Below are 25,179 nucleotides of genomic sequence, written 5' to 3' on the forward strand. Positions count from 1 at the left end.
CACTCCCCCTTCAACTGATGCCTGCTTGGTGCCCCGTCCCGCCCAGGGCCACAAGGCCTGGCACTCGAGGCGAATCAAAAAAGAATTTGATTGACAAAAATGACGAATCATGCAGACCGAACCGAGAGACAATGAAAGGAAGTGTGGGGCAAAGGAGAGAGGAAAAGGGTTTTCTGGACCCAGCCTTTTTATCAGGGCTGCATCTGTGGGTGTGACTATCCTACCCCATATTTTCTAGCTCTCCGCCACCCCCTGGTTCAGGTCCTGGGCACCCTCCCTGCTTAAAACCGGCATGTGCAACCAAAGAGTGACTTTGGCTATGCCCAAGGACTGGCATATATGGACAGACTCCCGCTCTCATTCCTGGAAATTAGATAGCAGGCTATCCCACCACCTCCTTGCTAAGAATTGCTCTTGGGAGCTCTACTCGCCCAGTATCAAATAGAGGCTGCTGGTTGCAAAGTACAAGCTTCAGGCTACCCTGGGTAGAAGGAGTGAGCCACCTGGTTCTTTAAGATCCTTGCCACAGCATATAACACATCGCCCAGTCAGTACGCAGGCAACGCCACCAGGTAACAGGCAGATGGTGAGATCTGGTGCAATATGGCAACAAAGGTCTCATTAGATCTGAATATTTAAACCAGACCTCTGCTATGATAGGAAGCTTGCTTTGCAGACCCAGGTTCAATCCCTGGCCTCTCCAGGCAGGGCTGGGAGATAACCACTGTCTACAAACCTGGAGAGCTGTGGCCAATCAGTGTTTCTTAACAGGGGTGCGGCTGGGGTTGTTTCCAAAAAATATGTGCAATGTAATTCAATGTCACGAAATTTCAATCCGTTTGAAAATTCGAATAATCAGGGTTTGAAGGGATGCGTGCAATTTCCATGTTAGCTAAAAAGGGGCAATGGTTTTAAAAGCTTGAGAAACACAGGTTTAAAAAATACTGAGTGAGGTGGACTTGTTGATCCGAGTCTAGATCTAAGGCAGCTTCTTCTTTTCCTAAACTTATCAGACCACCATTAGCTGCCTTGCCTCACTGAGCGTTGGCATGGGCAATGGCCGGGGTAGTGGGAAGAATGAGATTCCATGCATGGACTTCACGGCTCAACTACTCAAAATTCTTTGTTGCCACCACCCTAAACTAGTTCTCATTTTGCTCTTGAAACACCCCCTCCCCACTCACATCTTCACTCCTTTTTTTCCGTTTTGAAAGGGCCATTTTAGGAGGTGCGAGGCTGTGACCTTGATTTATTATTTTTTGTGGATGAGTCGCATTTAGACGCTAGCAGCTGTTTCCCCCACCCACCCGGCTCCCCCAAGTTTAAACAGGCAAGTGACGAGTTAACAGGCGAGACGGCTGTCGGCAGAACTGCTGAGTAATGAGTGTGTAACCCCCCCCCTTCCCCCCTTTCCTTCCTAGACTCCTTTGGCTAATCTGCAAAAGAACGGAGTGTTCCCGAGCTGGTAGTGTTCAGTTAACTCTCGCACACCTGTTGACCAGTCTTGAGCGAGAGAAAGGAAAGATAAAACGGCCAGCTGGTGTTAGGTTACCTTTGTTGGGCTGGTTTTTTTTTTATATTTATAAAAAAAGAATGACGTGGAAAATCCTTGCTGAGCACATGATGGGTTTTCTTAACTTTTAATTGCCATCTGCATGTCTCTCTCTCTCTCTCCCTCTCCACTCCCTAAGACTTGAGCACATGGCTATAACTTTCCAACTTCAGGCCTGTTCTAACTTAGGCCCCCTCTGCTATATACATTTAAAGCTGCTATTATTATTATTATTATTATTATTATTATTATTATTATTATTATTATTCTACCCTGCCCACCTGACTGGTTTTCCCCAGCCACTCTGGGCAGCTTCTAACATATACAAAAACATAATAAAAGATTGAAAACTTCCCTATACAGGGCTGCCTTCAGATGTCTTCTAAAGGTTGCATAGTTACTTATCTCCCTGACATTTGATGGGAGGGTGTTCCACAGGGCGGGTGTCACTACCAAGAAGGCCCTGGGCCTTGTCTCCTGTCAGCAGCCTTTGTAAACTGCGGCTCCCGGGATTTTTTAGGGAGAAACCACGACTGTTTAAAGTGGCATCACAGTGCTTTAAATGTATGGTGTGAATCTGGCCAAAAGTCCAGCCATTTCAATCAGGACCTTCTTTCTTCCCTGCCTTGTATTCATCATATTCTGCCACTGCACTGACCTTCCTGCTCCCCAGAGTCTTCAAGCCCCCCTCCCCTGCCAGCCGCCCCGCAGGAGGTCACCTCCCGCAACATCCTATTTGAGGGAAGGAGTCGATTATTAAAACAGTGGCTTTAAGATGTGTTTCATGCCAACTTTCCAATACTAGTGATTCACAGAGCAAGTAGCTCAAGGTGGGTTCAAAGTGAAGTGCGTTAAGTTAACCAGTGAGGGGGTGGAGGAGGCAAATATGTAGGGGGTGGGGGAACCAGCAAGCCAAAGCTCTTCCCTAGCAAAAGCAAGGTACCTCAGGTTAAGTACTTAATTCGTTCCGGAGGTCTGTTCTTAACCTGAAACTGTTCTTAACCTGAAGCACCACTTAAGCAAAGTTCTTAGCCTGAAGCACTATTTCTGGGTTAGTGGAGTCTGTAACCTGAAGCGTATGTAACCTGAAGTACCACTGATACCACTGATAGGGGCTTAGCCCCTGTGCTACTGCAGAAATAAAAATTGTTTTGCATCGTTACTGGAAAATGATGGTGGTGCTCAGAATGCCAACAGCAAGGTGTTTTGGTGACTGGGAGTAGACCATGGGTAGGCAAACTAAGTCCCGAAGGGTTAGATCCAGCCCAATCGCCTTCTAAATCTGGCCCACGGACGGTCCAGGAATCAGTGTGTTTTTACTTGAGTAGAATGTATCCTTTTATTTAAAATGCATCTCTGGGTTATTTGTGGGGCCTGCCTGGTGTTTTTACATGAGTAGAATGTGTGCTTTTATTTAAAATGCATCTCTGGGTATTTTTGGGGAACAGGAACTCGTTCATTTCTCCTCCCCCCAAAAATATAGTCTCCCCACAAGGTCTGAGGGAGAGTGGACCGGCCCCCTGCTGAAAAAGTTTGCTGACCCCTGGAGTAGACACCAAAAACTCCTGGAGTTGTTGGTACCTGATACATGAAAAGCAGGCGCATGAGACCCCACCCCAATAAGACTGAACGTGTCTAAAGGGGCAAGTGGGCTTTGAATCTGGGACGTTGAGCAAGAGCTAGGCCTGCTTGTCTCGTGCAGAGCTTTGGGCCCAAAGGGCGAAAAGGGTTAAGACAGACCCACTCCTCCGTGCCTTAGCAAAACGAATGCCTCAAGGTCCTGGAATGTACAGCACACAGACAGATCTCGCGGTGGCCACCCATTGAGGAAATACAGGCCAGATGCAAAAGAACAATTAATAAAGGAAGGAAGCTGATTTGAGGAGGAGGGTGGGAAAGAGGGCTGATGGGAAAGATCCAAGAGGCAGAAAAGGGCTGGCTTTTGGAGTTGGATCCAAACCCCTGAGTTTCAGGGTGGGGAGGAATAGAAGGGAAAAAAATATCAATATTTCCTCTGTCTCAAACATGGTAGCCTCCCATCGTCTTCCCAAATTCCCTCTTTTGTGAAACCAGCTCATGAACTATTTTTAAGCATGCCCATTTGCTGGGCGATAATGAAGAAGTCGCAGCGACAGTCATTCTTGTCTGGCAACCGGAGGATCCTTTTAAGAAAGAGGGAGAGGACAGAATTCAGAAGCCAACTGGAGCAGACTCGTATGCTAGCTAATAAACAGAAGCTTGGCTACGGGGAGGAATTACGTAGAGCAAGAGAAACGGCCAGCATTTGGGGGGGGGGGGGAGTAGAGACAAGGAAGTTCTCGAGCCAAGATTCAAAAATCATGTTACTAGTTTTGTGGGCTCTGAATGCGTATTTTGTTGAACAGCACACAGATACACACACGCAAAGCTACACACTTTGGAAACAAAAGGGAGTTTCCAAGGCGGTTTGCGAAGCAGCGCAGGATGGGAACTTTTAACTCTGCAAAGAAAACAGAAGTTTGAAAGAAAGAAAGAAATCTCACTGAGTATATGCAAAAGACTATTCTAACTAGCTCCTTGGTCCCAGTCTCAGAGGAAGCGAGTGCCTTCTAGGGACGTCAGAAAGAGTGTTGGAAAAGGGAAAGCGTTAACCTAACTTTCCTTTCCCCTCTATTATTCATTCATTTGTTATTTAAGCCCCACCTTGTCCTCCAAAGTGCTCAGAACAGCATACATGGTTCTCTCCCTTTCCATTTTATCCCCACAACAACCCTGCGAGGTTGGTTAGGCTGAGAAAGACGGTGATTGGTCTGTGGTCTCCCAATGAACCTCATGGCCATAAGCTAGTGCGGTGCAGCGGCTGGAGGGTCAGGCTGGGATAACCAGGGTTCAAATCCCAACCCAGCTGCGAAGCTCTTCATTGGGTGACTGTGGGCCAATCACGGCCTCCCAGCCTTACAGGGTTGTTGTGGGAGACAAAATGAGGAAGGAGAGAACCATGGACACACCGGCCCTGAGCTCCCTGGAGGAAAAGGCTGGACAATACAATGAATGAACAAATCATAATCTGTGTCGGGGGTTTGCTATTGACACTGCTAAAATCGGATGAATGGAACACTTGTTTGTAAAAAGCAAATTCATAAACAAGGTAGCCAGAAAACTAAGTCTGCTTCAGCTACACCTGCTGATAGGCAATTATAAAATACCTTTGCGCCCGTTCACCTACTGCACCCTTCCAAGTTCTCAAAAGCGAAGGTGCAAGGGCGAGGCAAGCGCACTTTGTACTTTCTGTCGCAGGAAACAAAGAGGAGAAGAGGAACTCCCCGCAGAAAGATGGAGGAGGGAAGCCACAAGAGCTCTAAGAAATACTTCGAGAGCTTAGAAGGGAGGGCCTCCATGATGGTCCTACTGAACTCCCGAGTTCATCGTTTTTTAACTCCTTGCAAAGGCTCCGTCCATCTCGTTCTCCCCTGGACAGGAAGTCGCCCGTCCCGGGGTGGGAGACTCGTGACGCAACGTTAACCCCAAGAGTGACAAACCTAAGCACGAAAAATGAAATGAAAGAGATACACCCCCACCCACCCCAGCCCTCTGGAGTCCACGTTGACAAATTCTTTAAACAAGTCCTGTGGTTACAGGGAAACTGGTTTCACCCTGACTCATCCCTGCTCAAACAGTTTACTGGAAATGGAGGGGAGGGGGAATTTGCTGAGAAATCATGTGATGGGCCAGACAAACCACAACCAGCAAAAGGTTCAGAGGAGTCAAAGGAAGAAAAGGGGAAAAAAGAAAAGAAAAACTCAGCCCTGGGTCCTAGTAACAACTGACACTCCATAATTCCTAACCACCCAGCCCTGCCTTAAGCTCTCTGAAGTTTATGTTGCCATAATCCCTCTCTTAAGTTTGTTATTGAGAGAGAGAGAGAGAGAGAGAGAGAGAGAGAGGGAGGGGAAAAAGGGTTGGGGAGAGTAAACAAAACAGCAGGCCACTGATAGTAGCACAAGGCAACTGCCAAATATTTTTTAATTTTACGGGATGGGAGGGCGGCAAATGGAACAGGAGGAAGAGCTGGAACGGCTGCGTGCATAACTGGCAAGCCCAAAAGCTACTCGGTCACTCTGGGGTGGCTTCTCACGCTACGTTTTGCAGCCTCGAGGAAAGAGCTGCGAGCTTTTCGTACGCATAAAAAAACAGAGCAGATAAGCAAAAGCTTGTTCAGTGAATGGGTGATTTAAGGCATGTGGGCTGGTTGCCTAACAGACCCGTCAGGCGCAAGGCGGGTGCCAAGATCATTTTCGTTCCCAAGCCCCCTTGAGGCAGCCAGGTAGGTGCAGTGTTGCCCAGAGGTGGCAAAGGAATAATCCTTTTCAATAAATAAATAAATGCATGGTTTGTATCCAACATTAGTCTTACTCAGAGATGGACGTGGCTAACTCAGATCTGTCCATTTCAAAGGGTTGACTCTGGGTAAAACTTAAGGTAAAGGTAAAGGGACCCCTGACCATTGGGTCCAGTCGTGGCCGACTCTGGGGTTGTGGCGCTCATCTCGCTTTATTGGCCGGACAGCTTCCGGGTCATGTGGCCAGCATGACTAAGCCGCTTCTGGCGAACCAGAGCAGCGCACAGAAACACCGTTTACCTTCCCGCCGCAGCGGCACCTATTTATCTACTTGCACTTTGACGTGCTTTCGAACTGCTAGGTTGGCAGGAGCAGGGACAGAGCAACGGGAGCTCACCCCGTCACGGGGATTCGAACCGCTGACCTTCTGATCGGCAAGTCCTAGGCTCTGTGGGTTTAACCCTCAGCGCCACCCACGTCCCACTGGGTAAAACTTAGTTGGGTACAAATAATCTGGATGGTCTTAAAAGACAAATTCCTGTAGGACAAGGCTATCTATGGCTGTGATCTTCCCTCCATTGTTAGAGGCAGCATACCTCTGAATGCCAAGCAGGGAGAGGAGAGCTGCTGCGCTCGGATCCTGCCTGCAGGCTTCTCATGGGGGCATCTGCTTGACCACTGTGAGAACAGGATGACGGGCTAGATCCAGGCCTTTGGCCTGATCCAGCAGGCGCCCGTCTGCTGTTCTTACAATGTCTTGTGATACTGTGTGTGTAGCTCGCAGGGGCAAAGGAAGGAAGCTCACTGCTGCCCTAAGTGGATTAGACTCAAGGCTGATCTCATCCAGCATCAGTCAGGAATGAGAGGCAACTGCTTCTGCTATGAAGTCACAGGGACATGGGGGCACATGGAAAACAGGCTGACCTCATATCACATTGGATTATTTGTCCACCCAGCCCTGTGTTGTCTTCTCTGAATGGTAGCTGCTCTCCCTGACTATCAAGGAGATAAGGACCTTTTCACATCACCAGGCACCTGATTGTTTTAAATGGACATGCAAGGGATTGAGATCAGGACCTTCTGTATGTAGAACATGAACTTCCCGAGGATGGGCAGGGTTTAGAGCTAGGGACCCTGAAGGTCTGGTGGGGCCTTCCAACCGGTGTTGGCTGGCCTTCAGCCAGCACGAATCTTCCTAGGCTCTTCCTCCTTTCCCACTGTGCCACATTCTGATTCCACTAACGCACCATTGTAAAAATTGGAGGTGGGAGGGGAGAAAGTAACCATTTTTCAGTGATTCGGGCCTAAAAAACACATTGGCCTGGTCTGTTCCAAAGTTACCTTGTGAATACATTTCTACACTAGCAACCCAGACAAGCAAATTAAACCACCCTTCTCTCTCTCTCTCTCTCTCTCTCTCTCTCTCTCTCTCTCTCTCTCCTCACTCCAGTCCTCACATCTCAGCTCATCCTGCTAAATCAATGCCAACACCTCCTCTTCCAACTCTACAATTCTATGACTCTTCCTCCATTCCTCTACCTCAGGGATTGGGGGTTGCTGGACTACAACTCCCATCATCCCTGACTGCTGGCCGTGCTGGGGCTACTGAGAACTGGAGCCTAGCAGCATCTAGTTCCCCACCACTGATCTAAGGAACAGTGTTTCCCTTTCTCAGGATGGGATGTGTCTTCTAAACAGAAGCATTCTTCTACCTCTCGCATGCAAGAGGCAGGAAATGCTGGACATCAGGGATGGGGAAAACCTGCGGCTTTCTAGACATCACTGGACTCCTGATCCCATCATCCCGTGACTGGCTATGGCTAATGGGAGTCCAACAACCCCTGGAAGTAGCCTTGGCCTACCTCTTTGTTCCACAGTACCTTCCCTAAAGACAGCCATTTCTAGACTGTATGCTTGAATGTGTGTCCCATGCTTCTTCTCACCTTATGCAAAGAAGTTAACAGTCTGCATCCAGCACCCATAAGTGTGCATGCACATGAAAGCTTATACCAGAACAAACTTAGTTGATCTATAAGGCGCTACTGGACAATTTATTTTTATTTCGACTGCGTCAGACCAACACGGCTACCTACCTGCATCCAGCTTTAGTTAGCAATGACTTCAGGGGGTCTACTGTGAGTAGGACTTAAGACAGTTGCAACACCTTGCCTGTGGCAAAATGATGCTCTTGGGTGCCTTTACCTGTATGTGTACCTGCCCGTTTTGGTCTTTTCACAGTTTCTCATTTCTCCAATATTAAGTTTTCCACATCAGTTGGTGATAATAAAAATGCGCCCAACACCAGCACTTTAGTACAAATTTATCCTAACAGACACATTTGTCTGCGATTTTCCCCAATATGGAACTTTTTGCAAAGCAATTTCCTCCAACTCAATGCAGTTTTGTATGTTATTTTTACTGACATATGCCTTTTAAATGCACCCTTTACCCCAGTATATGCATTCTTGCAAACATCACTTGACTGGACAGCTTCCCTGAAAAGGTCAGAGAAGGGCAAATTTTAAAAGGTGGCTGCGCTTTGGTTCCTGTTACCGTTTTTGGAGCATGTGAATTAGGTAGGTTCACCTTTAGACGCAACCTGGGTTGTCTTTCTCTCCGCCCCTGACCCTACCTGTGCGGTCTGAGCGTGTTCCAGCATCTCCTCAAATTCCTGATACTCCTCATCGTCAGGCTCCTCTCCAGAGAGACGGGCCGCTCTGGCCATGAAGTACGGAGGCAGCTCCCCAATGGCTGTGCCGGCACCCTGGATGGGGGGGGGATGGAGGAGGGGGAGAAAACAACAGCAACAAAGGAATGAGCATTTCCCTCCACTCAAGCAAATTGTGCTGGAAAGTGGCGCAATTTGGACAATGCCATCCAGCAGATTTCATGGGGAACCCAACCCTGTATCTTCCTATTCCAGCACATCCTCAGTGGTGCAGTTAAGTCACTAGATGCTGGCTTTAATGGATTTATGGGGGACCCTCTTTAGATGGGCAGGATATTAACTACAACAACAACACTTGTCTTAAGGGGGTGGGATTGTGCATTCTGTTGAATGGTACCCTAGGCTTCTGCCCCAAAGTCCCAAAACAATGGCGCCATTACGCATTCTCAATTCCACCATCAAATACAACACACACAAAAGAATATAAGAATGTAAGACAAGCCTGATGGACTAGGTTCAGCTAGTCCAGCATCCTGTTCCCACATTGGCCACCCAGGTGACTGTGGCAAACCTGCAAACAGCACCTGAGCACAAGAGCCCTCTCCCCTCCCGTGTTTTGCAGTAGTTGGTCTTCAGGAACATTACTGTTCCTGACCATGGAGGCAGAGCAGAGCCACCACAGTTAGTAACCACCGAGAGTCTCATCCTCCGTGAATTCATCCAGTTGTCTTTTAAACCTGTGAAAGTTTGTGGCCATCACTGCCTCCTGTGGGAGTGAGTTCCATAGGTTAATTTTGCCCTGGGTGGTGGACTTTCCTTTCCTGGTCCAACATTCAGCTTCACTGGAGACCCATGAGTTCTAGTGTTATGACAGAGGGAGGAAAACATATCTCTGTCTACTTTCTCCATGCACAAAAGCACACATGACAAGCACTCCATTTGGTGGGATGTGTGGATGGGAGGCTAGGGTTTTTGGGTTGTTTTTTTTTGCAGGTAGGTTTTATTTTATTTGTTTTTTATCTTCTATTTTGGAAATGTACATCCAGTGCTTTTTCCCCTGTACATTTTTTGGGGGCCCCCAAGAGAGTGGGGCCCTGAGCTGTACCTTGTTTAGCTTATACGTAAATCTGGCACTGATTATGCGAGAGGGAGAAACACTTCTCTCTGTTCATTTCCTCCACCTGCAGTTCTGATGATGCAGGGACATTGATACTGATATACAACTATCTCCCCTCCCTCCACCCCAGGATATATTTGGCTACAAGACTAAAGGGTGCTGAAGGGCCCTGTGCATCACTGGGTATGTCCTGTCCTGCGAAGTCCTCCTCCTCCTATTCTACTGGAAGCCCGAGTGGGACGTGTGCGCCAACTGCGTGCCCAGCGACTTGGAAGAGGCCGACGCCGTGCTCTTGCGGACAACGGTGGGTGCCTTTTGCATCTCCCAGGCAGCTTCCCCAAGTTCTCATCCCCAGAGGTTGCAGGGATGGGAGGCTAGTTGAGGGTACCTCTCAACTCTACAATTCCATGATTCTATAACTACAACTCCCATCATTCTGACCATTGGGGCAAGCTGCCAGGGGCTGATGGGAGTTGTAGTCCAACAACGAATGGAGGGCCGGAAGCACACCATCCAATGAACTGGAGAATCCCTCAAGACTTTACATCCCCCCACCTTTTATGGCCTCGCAGCCATTAACAGGAAATAACCACGGCTGACTTTTTTAGAAGTTCTGCCACAAAGGAGAAGCAGGTAATTTGTTTTCTCAGGACAAAAGCGCCCAACAGCAAACAGACTGCTTCACCCTGGTGGTTAAAACGCACACCTCTCCCTTTTTGTGTGTGTTTGTGTGGGGGGGGGGGGAGAGGTGGGTTTCCACGCACGCAAGAGCCCCGCACGGGCCATCTGGCTAATCAAAGGTTAACGGAAGAGGAAGCTTGGATCCGATTCAAGCAGTGGCTCAGAAAGGCAGGGTAGGTAAGGAGAAGAATTGGACAGCTGGCGGGAGGAGGGGTCCACCTCGGCCACAGAGGCAGATGTCTCTGCTCGGAGCCGCCGCTGAGTGACAAACGCTTTTATAGGGCTCCTTTTCAAGCAAAACTCTATAGTTGTTTGGCCTCCTTTGTTCCCCTCCCACAGGCAGCTGCTGCTGCTGGTGGTGGTGGAGGTGGCGGTGGGGACACAGAGTGAGTCGCAGCTGCTTTGTGTACCCTTAGCAAAATATCATCAGGTTGGTTTGAAAGAAAAACATTTTCAAAAAAGAATTCTACTTTCTAAAACCTTAGCCGTTAAGTCTAAGGCCAGTGTCCTGTTAAGGAAGGAAAACACACACAAAGCAATACACCACCCACCCACATGGCTCTCGTGGTTTGTTTTATTTTAATTTTCCCATTATTATCCAGATGCAGATAATTTGCATTGCGGGCAGAGGGGAGGGGAGCAGGTTTCGTGGGCCGTCCAATATCCCAATCTGTCTCTTAGGCCCGCAGGACAGGGTTTTGGGGTTGATTTTGGACACTATACATGCCGAGGAGAATGGTTCTAGATTGCCTAATAGCTGATGATCCTGCAATGGGTTTTTTGGGGGTGAGGGACCCTCATCAGAATATATACGTAGCAAGCAATGTGGTCAACATGTACACTCTTGAACCATATAATCCTTGATTCATTCATACGTGTGTGTGTGTGTGTGTGTGTGTGTGTGCGCGCGCTAGCCCTCCCCACAAAAACTGACACCAGATCCAGAGGCACACAGAACGCCATCACCAATCAACCACACCAGACCCAAACCCAGACCCTCTCCACAGATAAATTACAGACACCATCCAGTAGCCAAACCATGGTGGCACCTCCGGATGCTGCACCCCCCTGCAATCCCTACACAGATCTGGCTGGCACAGGCCACAAAACCACAGCTCGCCCCTATACACGAAGCCAAGCCAGAGCACAACTAAATGTAGTACACCCATCTTCTCAGAAAAACTCTTCACAAAGTTCAAGAGGTCAAGACACAAAGGCTTTAGCAACTAATCCACACCTAATGACCCACCTAAGTGGTACTCAGGATATCACTCAAGAAATCACTCAAGATATCCCTCAAGCAATTAAGGAACAAAAGAAGAAAAGGCACACTAGCCTGGGAACTTCCTCTCTGCCCAGAACCTCCTCAACAGTATTTATAGGAACTCAAACACTGAGATCCTGCTCTGTTCCAGTAACAAGAAGCCGAAAGCACCAGCCTGAAGATGACGAGTGAGACCTCGTCGAAACGTCGCCTAGACACCCCAACTTCTACACGGGAAGATACCCGAGGACACCAAAACCTGCATTCCTGTACCCGTGAAAATCTACGAAAGCATATATATATATATATATATATATATATATATATATATATGGATATATGGGATGACTATCAGAAACGGGAATTTTGTTACAGCCAGAGGGTCATCTTCTATTCAGGGCAATCTTCCAAGGGCCACATGCTAAAAGTGGGTGGAGCCAAAAGCAAAAGGGAAATGACATAGGCTACAAGTGTCCCGAAAAACTGGGACACCCCATTTTTTACCGCTAGAAAATGGCGCCCATTTTGGCACAGCACCCGGAAAACCCCCTGCTTTTGTGGGGAGGAAACCTCAGAATGAAATTACACGAGATCATGGCAACCAAAATGGCCGCCGTTCTCTCACAATAAAAAAATGAGAAGATGGCATCCAGGAAGATGGTGTCCTGGATACTGGCTTCAAAGTGTTGGAGGGTATGCAGTGAGAAATGAATCCAGAGAAATGAATGTGGATTTCAGTTGGTTAGTTTCTTACAGATCCCTTTCTATACTCTATCCAGACCAGCATGAGGTGTTATCAGAGTTGAAAGGCACAGTCTAGTCAGCCAAAAAAAGAACTCAGGTTGCAAAGCGGGGCTGGGCCAGGTGGCTGAAGAGAATTTCAAGGGCCAGGTAGAAAGTTCCGGAGGGTCGGATTTGGACCTTAAGCCAAACATCACCATCGTCCTTTGTATGAGGAAGCAAGAGGTATTGACATGCCTCTCCGATAACTGGGCAATGTGTGTACCAGCCCTAAATGAATTTCTAAATAAAACGCTGCACAAGAAATGCTTATGGGAAGTGCAGATTACATACCCGCAATCTACACGAATTAAGAGATCAAGGGAGGGGCAAAACAGCACCTGCCTCCAAACGCAACACTATTTGTTCAAGGAGACCTTCTCAGGTTCAGCCACACAACCCACAGGCAGGGAGCAGATGAACCACAGAAAGCCCCCAGCTCCCCACCTTAGAGGAAGCTGGCTGCAAATGACTCAAAGCCAGCCAGCCAGGTTACACACCAGGGAGGTGACAAAAGAGAAACCACACACACACACACACACACACAACATGACCCACCACTTTCACAAGGGGGAGTTATTCCACCCATATAACTGCAGCAAACTACTCCAATATATATATATATATTTAAAGAATAGCAGTATATAAATATTTATATAAAATAAGCTAGTATGGAGTGCCTAGGAATGCCTGGAAATTCAAAGAAACGCCCCAAATTTGTGATGTTTGAATGGACAGTGTCATCTGTGAGTTTTGGGGCTGCACAAAACCCAGGGCTCTGACGTGACCTGGTCCCAAATCAGTTTTTATGAGGGGGCAGCTAATGTTTCATTAGGGTTAATTCGGTCTGCCACTGATTCAAAATGGCGCCCGGCGTCCAAATGTAGACGAAGACTGCTGCCTCTGCCTCAGGAAACCTTGTGCCAAGTTTGGGGACAGTATCTTGACAGGCATCTAAAATGGCGCAGGTCGGATCCATTGTGCCAAATTGGGCAACGTTCTTCTCAACGGGGCAGCAGTATCTTCAGAGGTGCCTAAATGATGGTAGTTTGGACCTGTTGCGCCAAAATAAAAACCGCCATCCTTGCCAGTCAGAGTAAACAATACAGTGGTACCTCGGGTTAAGTACTTAATTCGTTCCGGAGGTCTGTACTTAACCTGAAACTGTTCTTAACCTGAAGCACCACTTTAGCTAATGGGGCCTCCTGCTGCTGCCGCGCCACCGGAGCATGATTTCTGTTCTCATCCTGAAGCAAAGTTCTTAACCTGAAGCACTATTTCTGGGTTAGCGGAGTCTGTAACCTGAAGCGTATGTAACCTCAAGCATATGTAACCCGAGGTACCACTGTACCAGCCTAGGCATGTACATACTCTTCACTAGATCAGGGGAGGGGAACCTTTTTCCAGCCCGAGGGCCACATTTCCTTCTGCTCAACCTTCTGAGGGCCACATGCCACGAGTGGGTGGACCAGAAGCAAAGGTGGTGGTGGGACAACTAATGTAAATTAAGGGAGGGGGAAATCACTGGGGGTGTCAAGCAGAACTAGTGAGGCTTGTGGCTTGGGTGAGTTCTGAGGGCCGAAGAGAAAGGTCTGGAGGGCCTGAGGTTCCCCAATCCTAGAACAGACATAGAGGTAGCTCCCAATGTTTGTAAATCAGTAACCGATGCAGATGGAATAATACTCAGCTGCCAGGGTGGGGTGAGCCCTAGTGAAAACTCCAACTGAGCAGAGACAGGCATGCAGCTAACTGTGCAAAGCAAATTATAAAAACCATCCTAATTGCTTCCTCTATTTAACTCCTCTCTCTAACCACAGATCTGGACAATGCAAATTACAGAGGGCTACTATCAGAACCCGCAACCCTGCGCCCCACAACCCTCCTCACACACCTTCCTATTTATCGCATCCCCACACCCCGGGGAAGTGTGCCCACAGAGAGAGGAAAGAGCTGTTCCCGAGTGGGAAGAAGAACTTTTCATTCCGCCCTTAGGGGAGAACAAAAGGAGCCGTTAAACGGGTTCGCTGTGGACAATGCTGTAATCTTCCAGTTCGCTGCTGCCGATTCAAAGCGTGAGCCTGAAAACAAGTGGCAGCTATTTTCACTCCCTCCCCATCCAAACAATCCGTTTGGGGAAAAAGTTTTTTAAATTCTCTCGGGGTGATGATGCAAACGGCAAAAAAATAAAATAAAAACCATGTTGCTCCACTGAAAAAGAGAGAAAGAAAGCATGCCACTTTGTTTGGGCTTTGTGTTGCTAACCAAAGGGGGAGGGGATAAAAAAAAGATTGCCTTGCACGTACTGGAAGTGAACTTTCCCTGAATTAGCTGGGTCACATGCCGAGAGTTGCAAAACAACTCAGATGAGCACAGCGATCATATGAGCCCATAGAACAGATCCCCCTATAACAGCATTTCCCAAACTTCTGACAGCTTAAGCACTCCCTCTTCACCTTAAACTAAAGACCCTTCTCACTCTTACTTTTAAAGAGTGACACCCCCCCCCCCCGAACCCACCTGTACAAGTAACCGCTCTGGCCCTTGGAGGATAGGCATCTCTGCAATCTGCGCAGTCCAGTCACTCCCCGTGGAAGAAACACATGAGCAAATTGCTTGTTCCCAGAGGCTGATTGGGACGCGGCATGCCAAGAGCATGGACTCATGCAGAGATGCAGTGGGCAGCCTCCTCCATGGTCCATGGGAATGGCTGCCCTTTTTATCTATTCTTCATGCCAGCTTTCCCCTCATACCCTAAACATCCTGACCAAAAGCCAGTTTATTTGAAAATTACATCTGTTTCTGCAAAAAGGAGCAGAATGAGGTGGAAGGACTGAGGGGTGCATAGTGTTATGCCTCTCCAATGTCAATTATTTTTTATTATTCTAGTTAAAAAGATTGCTAACCTGTCTTTTGGGTTTCAGTACCTCCAAGCCGGTGGACAAAAAGATCTAGAAGATCAAACCATTTGTTTAAACTGCCATCCTGAAACCCTAATTGAGGGGTTACCAACTGAGTGTCCAGGAACCGTGAGCCCTTCACTCACTGCCGTCATCACCACAAGGTGGCGAAAGTGACTTCCCTTCTTCTCCTGCAAAAAGACGATGGAGGAAGTGGGAAGAGTGACACTCTTTCCCACTTCCTCTTTCAGCTCTATGGGGGAATATAATGTGCTAATATTCCGCTTGCAAGCGGATTTTTTTTTTTTACTTACTTCCGCTACATTTTTAGACCTGGCCTCAATCCCAACCGTTTCATGAGAAACTTTCTAAGAAACTCATGCATAGAGTGCTTCCAGAAAGGAGTTGTACAGTATATCGCAAACGGATTATAACGGCCAGACTGTGCAGGTCTGGCACACTGGCTTCTACACCTTCCCTTATTTTATTTTTTCTAGACATGGGTGCTCATTGCTGTTCTGTCCCTTGATGTCCATGCCAGTGGGCAGAAACTGATGGGATGGATCTCAGGGATGTTTCTGTGTGGTGTAGTGGTTAAGAGCGGTAGCCTCGTAATCTGGTGAACCGGGTTCGCGTCTTCGCTCCTCCACATGCAGCTGCTGGGTGACCTTGGGCTAGTCACACTTCTCTGAAGTCTCTCAGCCCCACAGAGTGTTTGTTGTGGGGGAGGAAGGGAAAGGAGATTGTTAGCCGCTTTGAGACTCCTTTGGATAATGATAAAGCGGGATATCAAATCCAAACTCTTCATCTTCTTCTTCTCTGCTATCTCTTTCTGTTCTGGGCATGTGGGCAAATATTTCTGTGCATGCGCACCTTTAAAAAAGAATCCCAGGAATTGCACAAAAGCAAAATAGCACCGGCCTTACAGTGCAATCCTAACAGTCTCTACTGAGAATTCAATGGGAGTTACTCCCAAGGAAAGCAGGGCTAGGATTGCAGCCTTGATTTGTGTTTCTCAATGGAAGAAAAGAGGATGGGTTTGGTTTTTTCCAGGGTGGGGGCATTATCGCTTTATTTTTCATTATAGTTTGTTTCTTTATTTTATTCTTTTATCTGTTTCTATACTGCTTAATGGGACGCGGGTGGCGCTGTGGGTAAAAGCCTCAGCGCCTAGGGCTTGCCAATCGAAAGGTCGGCGGTTCGAATCCCTGCGGTGGGGTGCGCTCCCATTGTTCGGTCCCAGCGCCTGCCAACCTAGCAGTTTGAAAGCACTCCCGGGTGCAAGTAGATAAATAGGGACCGCTTACTAGCGGGAAGGTAAACAGCGTTTCCGTGTGCAGCTCTGGCTCGCCAGAGCAGCGATGTCACGCTGTCTCCGGACAGCGCTGGCCCCCGGCCTCTTGAGTGAGATGGGCGCACAACCCTAGAGTCTGTCAAGACTGGCCCGTACGGGCAGGGGTACCTTTACCTTTACCTTATACTGCTTAATACTAGGACATTCTCTAAGTGGTGCTGGCCCAGGAGAACAGGGTTCCAATCCTCACTCAGCCATGAATCTCTCACTGGGTGACCAGTCACTGCCTCTCGGCCTAACCTACCGCACAGGGGGGATTAAATGAGGGGGAGAAATATATACACCACTTTGAGCTCCTTGGAGAAGGAGGGATATAAATGCAAATAATAATAATAATAATAATAATAATAATAATAATAATAATAATAAGTGATTTACAAAATAAATACAGTGGTACCTCGGGTTACATATGCTTCAGGTTACAGACTCCACTAACCCAGAAATAGTACCTCGGGTTAAGAACTTTGCTTCAGGATGAGAACAGAAATCGCGGCAGCAGCGGGAAGCCCCATTAGCTAAAGTGGTGCTTCAGGTTAAGAACAGTTTCAGGTTAAGAACGGACCTCCAGAATGAATTCAGTACTTAACCCGAGGTACCACTGTACAGTGAAACTGAAAAACTAGGGGAAAAGTAAAATAAAATACAAACAATAAAATCCTCCCACCACACAAAATCAAACACGCAGGAGCATATTTTGAAAACAGCTCTAGAGTCAGGAGCTCCTTCCCTCTTCCCTCTTGCCAAGGCAGAGCCTGACATGCAATGGACAACCTTCGTCCCACTAACACATATGCATCACACCAAAATTCTGTCTTACATGTACATAAATCATGCGCTGTCTACTACTCATCCAATATCGCCCATCCCATTCTACTCCCACACCTCTCACACATTGACAAATACACAAACGCACATGTATTATCCCCTCAGCCACTCCAATATATCCCTTCTCCATCACCAAACGCCTGTCAGGCATCACTCCCTCCCCTCTGCGACAAAAGGAGGCCATTCGCTGACAGAACCGCATAAAAACACCAGAACGAATGGTCACCCATCAATCACACGGATGCACGGTTGCCGACTGCAATTGGGATTGCTGTCTCCCACCCCGGCGCACCTTCCTCTCACCAAGGAGTGCCCCTCAACCCACACGAGGAGCTCTTCGTAACTCTCTTCCCCCCAAACCCACAACTTGAAGCAGGGCACCTCCCTCATCACAATCCCAAGTCTCCTTTGGGGTTGCGCCTCAGCTGTGCTGGTTTCTTCACTGTTGACCGGGGCTGGTTATAAGGAGCATATAGCACCCTTCTTACAACAACTCACTGGCTACTGGTCTCTTTCTGGGCATGATTCACGGGGCTTTATAGGGCTTCGGCCCAGGCTATCTATCTGAAGTACCGGATTCTCCCATATGAACCTGCCCAGGCTCTGAGATCTTGAGGGGAGGCCCTTCTCTCAGCCCCACCACCCTCAAAGTCACGTTTGGCAGGGATGCAGGGCACGGCCTTCTCGGTGGTGGCTCCCATGTTTTGGAACTTCCTTCCTGAGAGGCTAGACTCCCTCCCTACTTGTTGCCTTTCCTTTGGTAGGTGAAAGCTGTTTTATTCAGGCAGGACTGGGGGGGGACTGACTGTTTTTAAGGAAGGGGTTCTTAACAGTGGGAGATGGGGGACGGTCGGGCAGTGTTAGGTGACAGTGAGAGTTCAGACCTTCCCCAATTCCCCCCCCTCCTTGCTATAAAAACACGTGGAAGCGTTAACCAGCAATGTGTTACGGGAAGAGCAGGTACAGTCTGACTTAGGGATCAGAAAGAAACGGAAGCCACTGCACTCTGTGAGCACGTGCCCGCTGGCCTCTGCTCTGGTCCTCCTTCCAATTAGGACAAGGGGGGTGGCATTTTGAGATGCCCATACACTCATACAGCTGCCAGCATCGTTTAGTTTACAGGAAATCAAGAGGCAGCGCCTGCACGCAAGCGAGGGCAAGGGGAGGGGAAAACATGTTGTGAAATCAGCTAACAGCAATCCTCCCCTCCAGGAGAAGACAAAAAGTCGCACGACACCCTGTATCGTCGGCAGCAGCAGCAACTGCCAGGACACCCTGCAGCCGCTTTTTCTCGGGAGCATCCTTTAGCCAGGAGGCCTTGGAAGAGGATGCAGGCAAGGATGCCGCAAAGCATGTCAGCTGTTACGGGCATCACAGCCATCTTGGCAGCGGCTCCCCATCAGTAAAGCAGTGCCCTGTCTCTGGCTTAATGTGTCTGTGGCTCTTCCTGCTGCTGCAAGACAACTGGCTCACCCCTTATCTACCCAACGGGATCACTGTGCTCTGCAGGAAAGGGACTCCTGCGTATGCCGTCTCTCATTAGGAGAGCTGTTCCATGTGATGAATTGGGCCTTGAGTGTGGCAGTGTTCGCCCTGTGGACCTCCCTCCCATTATGTACCCAAACAGGTCCCCGTCTCTAATGAAGACCTATGGAGACCTCCTGTTCTCAACAAGTGGAGGTTTTAACCCCTGTCTGTATCTGCGCTGGATTATTCTTTCTTTCTTTCTTTTTGTTTGTTTGTTTGTTTTTTCCAAGACCATAAACCACCAAGAAGAAGAAGAAGTTTGGATTTGATATCCCGCCTTTCACTCCCTTTAAGGAGTCTCAAAGCGGCTCACATTCTCCTTTCCCTTCCTCCCTCACAACAAACACTCTGTGAGGTGAGTGAGGCTGAGAGACTTCAGAGAAGTGTGACTAGCCCAAGGTCACCCAGCAGCTGCATGTGGAGGAGTGGAGACGCGAACCCGGTTCCCCAGATTACGAGACTACCGCTCTGAACCACTACACCACACCAACCAACATTACAGGCCTGATGTCCAGTTATTTATCTGCCAATGGATTTGAAACTGTATAAATATATATATAGGGGGGGAATCCTTTTAACTGGTTTTACATACTAAGCTGTTCTACATGAGTTTTTCCAGCTGATGTTTCTGTTGTTAGATTCCTTCAAGACGCAACGTAGAAAGTGATTCATAAAGGAAATTGAATTAGCAACGTGCGTCGGCTCTTAGTTCTGCCCAAGACTCCTGTTTCAAACATCGTGCCACACACTCACCCTCCCATCTAATTCCTGTTCATTGTCATGCTACACACACATATAAACACACGCTCATCTATATCTTACTGCAGCCTTCTCAGCTCCCCTCATAAACCTGACCACTGGCCATCCTGCCTGGGGCTGAGGGGAGCTGAGAGGCCGTCAGCCTCTGGAGAGTACCTGCCTGGGGAAGGCTGCTTTATTGTCAATAAGTCAATGCTAGACGTAGGTGAAATAATTTCACTATTTCCCACTTTCTTTTCTTTCCCTGTGCCTATTTTAAAACTGCAAGCAAGCACATTGGGGCAGGGAACAGTCAAAGCTGTTATTTGTAATACAAGCGGATTATCTATACAAAGAAGAATAAAACAACAACAAGGACTATACTTTGAAAATGTAAATAAGGCAAGTTAGCAGGACATCAGTGCGCTGATACAAAGGAGACCTTAATTTATTTTTTAAACATCTTAATCTGCACACACTTGCATATAAAATCAAAATTTCTAGAGGGGTTGTGAATCACTGCAACCGAGAGAGAGAGAGAGAGACGGGGTGGCAGAAAGAGAGAAAGGGGGTGTCCTGCCTACTTTTGGCTTGGGTGAGCTGCTAAAAACTTGTGGTTAGTATCTGTTTTGAGCTTTATTTACAAGGCTGCTCTCTAACCTACTAAATTCTGAAAAACATATATTGCTAGGCTTGATCAGTCTCTTACCCACATGCAGGCCTCCAGCCTGACTTTCGAGATGATGGTCCATAAAGAAATTGATCCTTCAACCCCTTCTACATCAGGGCAGATAATTTGGTCAGGATAGGGCGGTTCGGGGAAATTGACAGAGTTACATTCGTAAGCAGCAAGCGTCACCGATGCTATGTGTGGACCCTGGAGAGAGGAAAGAGAAGCAGGTTGGTGGTGGCGGCAAATAGGCAAGGATTGCAGTGAATAATCAGCATGTGATGATGCTTCCAAAACAAAACAGGGTTATGATTCTAATACAGTCGTACCCTGGAAGTCGAATGGAATCCGTTCCAGAAGTCCGTTCGACTTCCAAAATGTTCGGAAACCAAGGCATGGCTTCCGATTGGCTGCAGGAAGGTCCTGCAGCCAATCAGAACCTGCAGAATCCGTGTCAGACATTCCGGTTCCAAAAGAATGCTTGCAAACCGGAACACTCACTTCCGGGTTTGGGGCGTTCAGGAGCCAAAACGTTCGACTTGCAAGGCATTTGGGATCCGAGGTATGACTGTACAACGTTTGTTGGCTTATTTTATATTTCAGTATTTACACTTTGGCCCCTCAAGAATTCCGGACGCAGGCGCTCTATGACCAGGAAGGGAGTCCCATTTGTTGACCCATGTCAGCCCCCATTATAGTTAATCGAAGAGGCAAGGAAAGCACCTCTGCAAGGAGAAGAAGCTGGGAGAAGCTAACCAGGAGTGTAGCAAGAGTAGGGGGAAGGACACAGGAAGCTGTCATGCCAAGTCAGGCCGTTAGTCCATCTAGTTCAGTGCTGTCTGCACTGACTGGCAGCTTGTACACATGAAACGGCTGCAACCCAGCTAACAGTGTGTCTGAATCGCTCGGAGCATGAGACCCTTAATCTCAGGGTTGTGAGTCTGAACCCCACATGGGGCAAAAGATTCCTGAATCGCAAGGGGTTGGACCAAATGACCCTCACAGTCCCTTCCAACTCTACAGTTCTTTGAGTCTACGAATGAATCTGGCCAGTGTGGTGTAATACAGCAATTGTAATTTTTTTTTGGAGGGGGGGCTGTGGGCTCAAACACACCTATCACTATTTCCTCTGGAATTTTTACCCTTCAAAGGAAAGAGACTGCTTCGGAGACCATTTTCGGTTTGAAGAGCAGTGGTGCGGTGTGGGGAGCAACTAGCTAAGAAACCAAAGCCACATGCAAAGGCAGAATTTGCTGGATCCCGACCACAGCGCAGAATGTCAGACTTTGCAGCTCCACCCCTCAGTTATCAATGTGCAATCCGGTCATTACCTCTGGAGAACAAATTTTCACAGTGATGTTTCCTCCCCACCCGCAACTCCCCAGTCTCCCTTGAGAATGATTCATGGACAGCAGGGGGTCCTGGCAAATGGCCAAAGCCAAGGCCTTCTGTATGGAGAAAGGATCGGAAGATAAAGGAGCTGAGTGACTCACACCTCCAGCTTTCTGGGCAAGGAAGGGGCACAGGAAGTTTGCCTTACAGCAAGTCAGACGCCTGGTGTAGACGGTGCCAAGCCAGGGGGACCAATGGTGAGAAAGCCTTTTTTTTCATCAGGGGCCACATAGCCACAAGAGTAATGTGTTGGGGGCCACACTGCCTCAAGGGTAACCCACTGAGGGCCACACAGCCCCATGGGTGAGATCTAAAAAATACATTTCAGGTGTCCAAAGGCCAGGGTAAAGGGGGCGTGTTGTCAGCATGCGATGAAAACTACACACTAGGAATGTAATAAGTGCCTATGCTGGATCAGGCCAGAAGCACATCTTTCCCAGCAACCTGTTCTCACAGTAGCCAACTTCCCAGCGCTGAGCCTCGCCATCATTGCTAGTAGCCACTGGCAGACAAATATCCTCCATGAATTTGTCAAGTCCTCTTCTAAAACCACCCAAGTTGGTGGCCAAGGCTGACTCTGTGGGTAGGGAATTCCACCGTTTTCAAGTGTAGGGGTGCTGGGCCCCAGCACTGAACATCCCTGGGCCATGCTGGCAACAGGGGCTGCAGAGAGCCTGGCAATATCCGGCAAGCCATGGTCCCTCCACACCAGATCTATTCGTTGGCGCGCAGGCAGGAGAACGCAGACAAAACCAAACGCCAAAGAAAGGGCTGTATGTGGAACTGATTAGCGCATCAAACAGAACTGCTAAGGGATTGTCGCCGTTAGCGCCAGTGAAAATATTCAAGCCAAGGAAGTGCAGCTCCGAGTAATGACTTCCTCTTCCAGAGAACAGGCTCCCACATCCTCCTTCTCCAAGAGTTATTAAAAGGACCCTCTGTTTCAAACTTTGTTTGCCATATGGACTCTTGGTAGAGGGGCCTTCAAGATTCTGATCCAGACTGGGTGCCCAGCTCCAGAGAGGATGGGCTGCCGGTGAGTGTTAGCAGCAGGAGTCAGGCCACCCGGTGTCACCGGAGTTAACTCTTTATTCAAAGGAACTTGTCAGATGGCTGTGGTGGTTGCTCGAGAGAAACCAGGCAGGACTCCGACCTGTCTTTTACAGGCTTTATTCTTGGTACAAACTATTTACAGTGGTACCTCGGGTTACATACTGTCAGAGACTGCCTCCAGGTCCCAGCTCACAGAGGACCAACGCTAGCCAGCGGTAATATACAAAAGTCTTTATTTAAGTACATTATCCATTTTCAAACCCTAGCGTGCGTCTCTACGTCTAGACACTAGACCGGCGAAGCTCCGTCTGAATCTCCGCCCCCTGTACACCAGCTTAAGACTCTAGCCTTACTCCACCTCTTCCGTCTCTCCTTCCGCCTCTGGGTCCTACTACCCCCCGGGATCCCTTCCTTCCTGGACGCTTCAGACGCGGACCCCTCTGACTCTTCCCCCTCCCTTCGGCGGGCTTTAGGACCTGGCTCCCTATCTGGGCTGCTCACTGCGCCACTCTCTTGTAGGTTTGAACTTGGCGCGCGCGCCCTGTCTTTGACCTTCCTTTCGACCGTTTCTTCGCTCTCTGATGCAGGCGTGGCCAATCCTGACTCATGTCCTTCTGCTGACGGAGAGCTGCCTGATGCCGATACCTGGGACTCCTCCCCCCTACTGCTCTTTGGTGGGGAAGCTGGTCCCGATTTCCAACTGCTGCTCTCTGAATCCCCTCTGGCCCCTCCTTCCTGGGGTGTTCCCCTTGGCAACCCTCTTGCTCTGACCACGGGAGCCCCTTTCTGTGAATCCTCCGATTCGCTGGAGAGACTCAGAGACCTCGGACGGCTGTCATCGCTGACATCTCCCTCGGATTCCTCCCCCTCGGTCTCTATCTCCTCCCTTTCCTGTGCCTCTGCTCCTGAGCCCCTGACACATACGCTTCAGGTTACATACGCTTCAGGTTACAGACTCCGCTAACCCAGAAATAGTGCTTCAGGTTAAGAACTTTGTTTCAGGATGAGAACAGAAATCACGTGGCAGCAGCGGGAGGCCCCATTAGCTAAAGTGGTGCTTCAGGTTAAGAACAGTTTCAGGTTAAGAATGGACCTCCGGAACGAATTAAGTACTTAACCCGAGGTATAACTGTACAGTGAAGAGCGTCCTCAGTTCATGTCTGCCTCAATCGCTAGCAGAATCTTGGAGTGGTCGGTTTTTGTACCTCCCCCAGCATAAAAGTTGCGTCACCCCCAGCCTTTTCCGCCCCTCCCTGCGCTGAAGACTATGGCGCAGAATGGGCGCTGGCAAGGACGCGCTTCCCGCCTCTCTGGCTTGCTCGGGCCCAGTGTTAAGGCTCTCCCTAGCATCCCCTTGCCCCTGCGCTTCTTCTCCACTGGAGGGGGGGGGCTTTCCTCCTCGCTGGAAGAGGAACTGCTTCGCAAGATTTTCGGAGGCTCCCTATAACACAACTGCTCTTCCATCTCTCGTCTCTGAGCTGATGGCAGTTCCCTGACAGAACTGAAACAGCGCAGGCCTAGTGATCACAGCAACTCTTCCCAGTAGCTCTTGCCCCAATGAGGCATTTGTGAGGACTGAAGGTCCCCACCTTCCCACCACTCTCTAAGGCTCTTTTCCCAGTTCCTTCCCAGCAGCCTAAGGCTCCTTTGCCTTCTTGCCTCTCATTGCTCTGCCCTCTTCATACCTCTTCTGGTCCTGGGAGACCAGGGGGCAGGGGAGCTGGTCACAGCAGGAGGGGGAGACCCCCCTGCCTTCTTCAGAAGCCTGCCTCCACTCTCCCTCTTGGCTCCCCTCCTCTCCACCCTCCACTTCTGCCTCTGATTCTGGGCTTCTCTCTGCCACAGCTTCTTCCTGCTCACTAAACCTCTTCAGCTCCCTCTTCTCCCTCTGACAACTCATTGTTGTCCCACCACCATTCCCTCTGAACCTTCTAACAAGGAGGGAGGAAACAAGGTCGCAATGCACTGAGCTGCTGTAAATATCCGTCAGCGCACCTGAAGACTGGCCCTATTTAGGAACGCTGTTCGCCTGAAATACAAACAATTTTATAATGGGAGATTGGGGGAAGGCTGGCATTCGGGAACCCACAGAAACCACACGGCGATGGGAATGAAAAGTAAGATGTAAAAAGGGCATTTATAAAGATAATTGAAGTATGGAGTGCTCAGAGGGAAGGAATCTGGAGTCTGTATCCTTCTCTCTTATGGATCGATCTCTTCCAAAGACAACTGGGCCCTGGATCATGGTTTGGCCCAAGCGCACAAGATTCCTCTGTGAGCTCAAATTTATGACGTTCATGTTATATGCACAGGCGATGGGAAATTAGGCTGCCGTGACTATTT

General features: G+C 48.7%; 1 protein-coding gene across 1 annotated transcript in view; it reads right to left on the bottom strand.

Moving 5' to 3' along the window:
• VMP1 (vacuole membrane protein 1) overlaps window positions 1–25,179 on the bottom strand; it is a 109,822-nt gene that overhangs the window by 50,777 nt on the left and 33,866 nt on the right. The window contains exons 6-7 of the mRNA XM_028708698.2: window positions 20,431–20,598; window positions 8,503–8,634 (exon numbers count right to left, since the gene is read on the bottom strand). Of these exons, the coding sequence (XP_028564531.2) occupies window positions 8,503–8,634; window positions 20,431–20,598 (300 nt within the window). The remainder of the gene's footprint in view (window positions 1–8,502; window positions 8,635–20,430; window positions 20,599–25,179) is intronic.

Source organism: Podarcis muralis, chromosome 15 (assembly GCF_964188315.1).
Source record: "Podarcis muralis chromosome 15, rPodMur119.hap1.1, whole genome shotgun sequence".
In the NCBI taxonomy this organism is placed as follows: Eukaryota; Metazoa; Chordata; class Lepidosauria; order Squamata; family Lacertidae; genus Podarcis; species Podarcis muralis.